This window comes from Triticum urartu, chromosome 6A (assembly GCF_056163025.1).
Source record: "Triticum urartu cultivar PI428250 chromosome 6A, HENAU_Tu73, whole genome shotgun sequence".
Taxonomy (NCBI): Eukaryota; Viridiplantae; Streptophyta; class Magnoliopsida; order Poales; family Poaceae; genus Triticum; species Triticum urartu.
The window spans coordinates 535,904,106-535,911,807 of NC_141878.1; the positions used below are offsets into that span (position 1 = coordinate 535,904,106).

Here is a 7,702-nt window from a genome sequence, read left to right on the forward strand (position 1 = left end):
GGGTTCTAAGTGTATGTAGTAGGCACCTAAACATTAACTGAAATTACTGAATGTTAAACTCAATTTGAACCTACTCAATTACATGAAATTAGTGAATGTTAAACTCAATTTCAACCTACTCAATTACTGAATTTACAACTGAATTTTTAAATGAAAATGTTACTGAATTTATAACTGAATCCTGTACTGAATTGTTAAGTGAACAAATTACTTTAACTGTATTTTGGACTGAAACTATAACTGAAACTTTAACCAAAACTTTAACTGAATAGTTTACTCTAACTGAATTTTAACTGAAACTGTAATTTTAACTTAAACTGTATTTTTAACTGAAACTTTAGTTAAATCTTCAAGTGAAACATTAACTGAATTGTTTCTACTAACTGAATATATAACTAAATCTTTAACTTTTAACTGAATTTTTAACTGAAACTGTATTTTTAACTGAATCTTTAACTTTTAACTGAATTGTTACTTGAACTGAATTGCTTTACTTGAACTGAAGATGGAATGATGAAGTGTGGGAAGTCAGATTCCATTTCCATGACAGAGATAATCTTGAAAGAAGCTTAACTGTGGATGATATCACATTTTACAATCTGATTGCACTAATAGAGCTTGAAGGATATGGGATGACAGACTTTATGTATTATGTCAGAGATCCAGGTGTTGGGGTTTCAGGTATGGAAGAATTGACAGATGATGATAAGGTGGAGGAAATGTTGGATGCCATCTTTATTCTGGTTGTCATGAGTACTTTCATGTAAGGTACCTAGTGGACTTGTTGGGCTGTGATGAAAACTTGGAGTTGCTTCTGGTTAGCTGTTCATGTTCAAAACATCTTTATTTTGGTTGAGTACTTTCTGGTTAGTTGTGGCTCCTAATTTTCTTATTGTTTGCTAATAAGTGTGATGAATGTGGCTACTACTGTAATCCAAGATAACCTAATTTGATCATCTAGGGTGCCTCGACGTTGACGGTATCCAAGATAACCTAATTTGATCATCTAGGGTGCCTCGGCGTCGACGTTATCCAAGATAACCTAATTTGATCATCTAGGGTGCCTCGACATCAACGGTATCCAAGATAACCTAATTTGATCATCTAGGGTGCCTTGACGTCGACGGTATCCAAGATAACCTAATTTGATCATCTAGGGTGCCTCGACGTCGATGGTATCCAAGATAACCTAATTTGATCATCTAGGGTGTCTCGGCGTCGACGGTATCCAAGATAACCTAATTTGATCATCTAGGGTGCCTTGACGTCAACGGTATCCAAGATAACCTAATTTGATCATCTAGGGTGCCTCAACGTCGACGGTATCCAAGATAACCTAATTTGATCATCTAGGGTGCCTCGACGTCGACGGTATCCAAGATAACCTAATTTGATCATCTAGGGTGCCTCGGCGTCGACGGTATCCAAGATAACCTAATTTGATCATATAGGGTGCCTCGGCGTCGACGATATCCAAGATGACCTAATTTGACCATCTAGGGTGCCTCGACGTCGACGATATCCAAGATAACCTAATTTGATCATCTAGGGTGCCTCGGCGTCGATGATATCCAAGATAACCTAATTTGATCATCTAAGGTGCCTCGACGTCAACGGTATCCAAGATAACCTAATTTGATCATCTAGGGTGCCTCGGCGTCGACGATATCCAAGATAACCTAATTTGATCATCTAGGGTGCCTCGACGTTGACGGTATCCAAGATAACCTAATTTATCTAGGGTGCCTCAACGTCGACGGTATCAAACATATCCTCATTCCATCATTTAGGGTGCCATAGTTAACTTCATGACATAGTTAACATCATACTTAACAACTCTAGTCACTAACATAGTTAACATCATGACACCATAGTTAACATCGTACTTAACAACATAGTTAACATCATGACACCATAGTTCAAAGCTTACAAGACATAGTTCAAGGCTACACCCTACTTCAAATACTCCAAACTGCCACTAGTTCACACATTACAAGCCATAGTTCAATGCTTGAAACTTAAGATAATGACCCACATGGTCAGATTACAAATCACTCTTCATCACAAATATCCTTGATGTCCTTCAGCTTTCTCTTGTTCTTGTCACTAGCTTTGACAAGATCAGCAATGTGAAACTCCAAATTCCTCCTCTCAGTGCTCAACTTTTCCTTCTCCTTAAAATGAGCAAGCTTCAGATTCCTAATCACATTACTTTGGGCAACATGAATGCTCTTCAACTGGTCAACCTTTTGCTTCAGTTCTTTGTTCTCAGCATCCATTGCACCCAGCTGTTCCTTCAAAGCTGAAATATTGTTGTCCAAAGGAGGAGTGATTTCCTCATGTTCACCTTGTTGGGCTTCATTTTCCTTGGGAATATTGTCCTGGGTATCAAGTAGGTTATTCACATCCTCAACAAGCTTCTCATAAGTCTCCTGTAGCTTGTTCTTCTGTGATGTCAGATTGTGGACAAGTGATGAATGTTCCAGACATGCCATCCTATTAGCATGCTGGCAATCCTCATACAAAAGCCATAGTTTGTGAAGAGCATTCTGCAGATGCTCTGGCCACTCCTCATCTACCCATTGAACAACACCACAACTGCTTGCTTCCTGCAAAACAACAAGTACAAATGCATTTACTTCCTTTTTCACTTCACTTCTATTCAGTCCAATTCAAAACAACTATAGTATCCTGCACATGCACAATTCAGCTCAATTCTGAATTTATATCTGAATTTTTAACAGCATACTACACTGAATTTACTTCATTTATACCTTAATTTTTAACAGCACAATACAATTCAGTTCAATTCATTTACTTAATTTATATCTATGAACAATGCACTATGATAGTTTTTAACAGCACACTTTACTCCACTCAATCACTATGGATACCTTATATCTACGTACTTAATTTTTAACAGCAAAATTTAATTCATTTATATCACTGTGGTGTTCTTCATTTATACTCCCTCCGTTCGGGTTTATTAGGCCTCTCAGCATCACAAGCATGTCCCCTTTTATAAGGCCCCGCGTTGGAAAGGTGCATGCATGCAACCATTTCATTGGTTGTATTGAAAGCTATTGTTGTTGGTGCCATGGCCGAAAAGTTAATACACTTCATGTGTGCTTTTTCATTGGCTGCATGCATGTGAGAGAGTGCATTGGGAGTGGAATGGAAGAATTAATGTGAGCAAATTACTATGTGTCTTGGTCTAAGAGAAGTTGTCTTTAGGCCTAATAAACCCGGACGAAGGGAGTATCTATGAGCAATTCATTTACTTCACCCAGTCACTATGGTATGGTACATGACAGTACCTTTAACTAAACTACTAGGTGAACAGTGAACATGAATAATGAACAGTGAACATGAACAATGAACAATGCATATGAACAATTTATAATTCTTCACAAAATAAGCAAACTACAGATTTTTGCTAGCACTCACATCAAGTCCACAGGCAATGAACCTCCTCCCAGTAGCCCGATTCCTCGCTGTCATCGCTCCACGAAACCATGGCGGACGGCGGCGAGCTGGCTTCTCATCGACGACGACCAGAGCTAGAGAGAGGGGGAGAGGGGGAGACAGAGGAGAGGGGCGAGGGGGAGACAGAGGAGAGGGGCGAGGGGGAGACAGAGGAGAGGGGCGAGGGAGAGAGAGAGGGCGCGGGGGATCTGTTTGGCAAGCACCGACAGGACCAACCGGCGCGGCGTCTTGACCGTTTTGGTCCTAACGGCGCTGTTTGCCTGTCTGTCATGCCACGTCAGCGTTTTCGGGGCCCACCCGTCGGTAAAGAGATCAAACGAGGCTAAACGGTTGTTCAGTGCTTTTTGCAACGGGTTAAGAGATTTTACGGTGTTTTTTGCAACGGATTAACGAGTTGGTAGTTTCCTGCAAACCTAGCCACAAATGTGGTGATTTCTTGCAATTGACTCCTCTTAGAGAATTGCTCAACATTAGACGTGTTACACGGCAAATATGATCTCCCGTGTTTGTCATCCATTCTTTTTATTTATTTGTCAAACACAAGGTCTCGTCCTCTCTCATTTCCACCCAAAATGAAAGCAAATCAGCATTTAGAACAAGAGTGAAAACTGGATATTCAATGCATATCTGAAAACTCACAATCACAGTTCTCGAATATATATGCTCAGGGCGCAATATTGACGATTTGATGAGTCGGGCCACCCTTGATGTACAAGTTGAGTTAGTCGCCACATGGATCATGAGGTACGACCACTATAAGTCCTTGATCTTGACATAAGCATTTAAGAAAGCTTTATGCTAAGGTCTTTTGTTTATGCTGAGGTCTTTAACTAGCTCTAGAAGCAGTAATGACTGTAGAGTGAGTGAGTTAAGAACGTTCCTTTTTCCTTTAGCTGCCAACGAACCTAATACCATTTCGGCTCTCTAAATAGTCCATCAGAAGTCAAATACATTTGAGAATAAAAACATGAGCTCCAAAATTAACCACGTAAGCATCGTTTTTATTGCCAATTTTGAACTTTATGAAACCTCTTCGGAAATTGTGTCCCCTTCTGATGGTATGTGTCCCTCATTTCTGGTTTATAGTGCTCAATTCAAAAATCTCACCAACCAAGGTAGATGGTGAGTGCTAGAATATTTTTTATAATTTGCAAAACACTCAATTAATGCTCTTGTTTTTCTCAAAAATTTATGTTTACCAATGTATTAATTGCAATGCATGCATGCATAATGTACGTGCATTGGTCAATTTTCTCTTAATACTTGCATGCAATTATTTAATGCATCTTGAAATCTAACTTGTGATGATGAACAACCAAATTAAGCCTTGTAAAATGGAAAAAAATCCTAAGATTTTGAAATAAGCCCTATAAACCGAAAAGGATGGAGTACTCAAAAACACATTCCCATATTAAAGTTTAAAGATCCACATGTTTAAATGTGCATCCAAAATCCACGTGCAAGTAAAGCCCATGCCACCATCCCGCAAAAAAAAAAGCCCATGCCACCAAACTCCCAATGACGCCATAAATAGCACCATTTAATCATGTGAGACTACTTCACACACGGCTCCTTGAACCTGATTGTCAGATGACATGTGATCCAACGACCATGCTCCAACACATACACATGATGGAAGGCCGAGTTGAGTTGTGGTGCAAAACCCATGCAGCTAGTGCCGTGCACGTAGCAACATTCTTAGTCATGTGATACTTCCTCTTGTCTCCATTTCTATCTCAAAGGTGATGGTATTCGCTTACAATGCAAAATTTAAGTTGCCAGGAAGAAACCAGCTTACGGTTTTGCTCCGGTTCTTGACGGTTAAAAAGACCATAAGGAACAAAGAAACATTTTTGTCGGCCGAGCTCGAGTCGGCCTGAGCATCTCCGTCCCCTTCTCCGTAGGCAGGGTGAATTTTTCCGGTTTCCTGCGGAACCGTGGGGTAGAAACAAACAGTGCTTGGAATAAATTGAGGTAAATACATTGGGAGTCTTAGAACTTGCACACGACGGTCAGTTTAGTGCACAAACTTGTAAAATACGTGATTTTGGTTATCGAACTTGCGTGAGCGTGCAAATACGGTCACATATCCCATACGCGGACGTATCCGATACTTGCTTGGCAGGCCAGAGTGTGCAAGGCCCATTGTCAATGACAAGATGGCACTCAGTGCGACATGTTCTTGCTTAAAACAGCCTCGCCTTTGTTTATTTGCAGAAAAACAATCATCCTTGGTACCAAAAATACGCTCCAGCGAGGAGCGAAATACAGAAGCGCGGGTGGTGGGTCTTCAGTCTAGCTAGCTCAGGTACGCACAAGAAAGACCCAACCATTACAACAGGAACATTTACGTGTCTAACATGAGATACAATTTCACTTATACTGAAAACGTCTGGGATTATCAACTAAATATGTGTCGTGCACGTGACGTGACTTAATACGATGTTCGACACATGTTCTTGCGTAAAATGTAGAGTCAACAGTTTATGAAATATAAACTTGTGTATTACATAAAATATATTTATTTAATATAGACATTTAAAATGTTATTAAATAAAAAAATAATGAATACAAAAATAATTATACACTCATGGCTTATATTTAAATTATACAGAATGATGAATACAATATTTATTAAATATTTATGAATATTCACTTGTGTATAATTTTTAATCATGATTTATATTCAAAAAGAATATATAATTTACATATTAGACACGATTAAATATTCATAACAAGACTTTAGTTTTTATATTATGAATATTTTACTTATACAAACATAAGATTTTAAAAACGTGTGTATAATTATTGAAATTCTTGTATAATTAAAATAATATTTATGAATAGTAATTATAAAAATACTTATATTATTATGACACAATTTTTTTAATTAACAATATTATCTTAAAATAATACATGAACAAAGTTTTGTGCTTCAAAAATTTCAAAAAAACGAACAGGTGCAACTATACATACATTTTTTTTAATTATTACTATTTTTAAAATTATTATTTTTATTTTTAAAGTTATTCTACAAATTTTGAAAACAATGTTTTTACAATTATGAATATTTAAAAAATATTTGTATTATAATTATGCAAATATCTTTTACAATTCATAAATATTATTTTAAAATAATAAATGAACAATATTTGGAAGTCATTTTATTATTGAGATTATAATTTACATACTACATATCTATTAATCTGTAAAAAAAAGGAGAGCAGATGCAAAATAGGCCGCACAAAATGGAAACCATTTCTGCTACACGAGCTCCTTCGTTATAGTACAGTAAAGCAAAGTTATACTACGTAAACATCCACAGGATTGGGTTGGAGTGGCTTGGCCGGATTGTGTCCTCACCTTAGGCGTGTGTTCTAGACTGGGCGATACACTTCTTCGTATTTAAATTTCGCTATATACTGATAAGTGGGACCCATCAGTTGTTAATTTTTCACAAATAAAAAAGGCTATGGGGTTTTGTGCAAAAACACGCCGCGCTGAGCGCCATCTGTTGCTGACAACAGGCAGCCAAGCATTGGATACGCCCATGTACGGGATATGTGACCGTATTTGCACGTCCGTACAAATTCGATGACCAAAATAACGTATTTTACAAGTTTGTGCATCAAACTGACCGTCGCGTGCAAGTTTGAAGACTCCCGATGTATTTATCTCGAATAAATTCCATCGGTACTTTTCTCCTCTGCTCCAAACGGGCCAGATAGAACCATCCCTCGGGAACCGAGCTCCCTACGAGAATCCGGTAAAATCCATCAAATCGAAGCGTGTGAGCCCGGTAGAAATAAAAGTTTTGTTTCGGTAGAAACAAAAGTTAAGCAGGATTGGCACAGTAAAAAGGAAGTTGCATGATTCTAGTATGCGCGTCCAGTCCTTTCTGCGGGAGCGCCTTTGCCCCATTTCATTCCCAAGTCGAGTCCTACTCCTGTAGCTAGCTCCCGCTGGGCGCGGGCCCACCCACCCACCCACATGGGCGAACCAGAGGTCAAGTCCGCGCGTGACTTTTCCTTTTCCATCCGGCGGCTCGGGCCGCGCCCACGCCAAGCGTCGCGGCATCCCAGCCGTCCGCCCACACCGCACCTCCAGAGCCTTCCCTTCTGCCGCCGTCTTCCACACACACGAGTGTACAGCAGCGCCCACACGGAACCAGCGTCTCCGCGCGGGCCCGCGCGTCAGCACCACTGACACTCCCACG

General features: G+C 39.3%; 1 protein-coding gene across 1 annotated transcript; it reads right to left on the minus strand.

Annotated features, from left to right (window-relative positions):
* Nucleotides 1-2,005: 2,005 nt before the first annotated feature.
* Nucleotides 2,006-3,501, minus strand: LOC147966114 (uncharacterized). The gene is made up of 2 exons (XM_087530723.1): nt 3,448-3,501; nt 2,006-2,609 (listed from the first exon to the last, which is right to left on the minus strand). The coding sequence occupies exons 1-2, from the start codon at nt 3,499-3,501 to the stop codon at nt 2,052-2,054; spliced, it is 612 nt and encodes a 203-aa protein (XP_087386849.1). The 3' UTR covers nt 2,006-2,051.
* Between the last annotated feature and the right edge of the window lie 4,201 nt (nt 3,502-7,702).

Excerpts from the sequence above, each read along its gene's own strand:
- LOC147966114 (XM_087530723.1), bottom strand. The coding sequence starts at position 3,501 with ATGACAGCGAGGAATCGGGCTACTGGGAGGAGGTTCATTGCCTGTGGA. Across the intron at positions 2,610-3,447 it reads TCATTGCCTGTGGACTTGAT|GAAGCAAGCAGTTGTGGTGT; the intron begins GTGAGTGCTAGC and ends GTTGTTTTGCAG.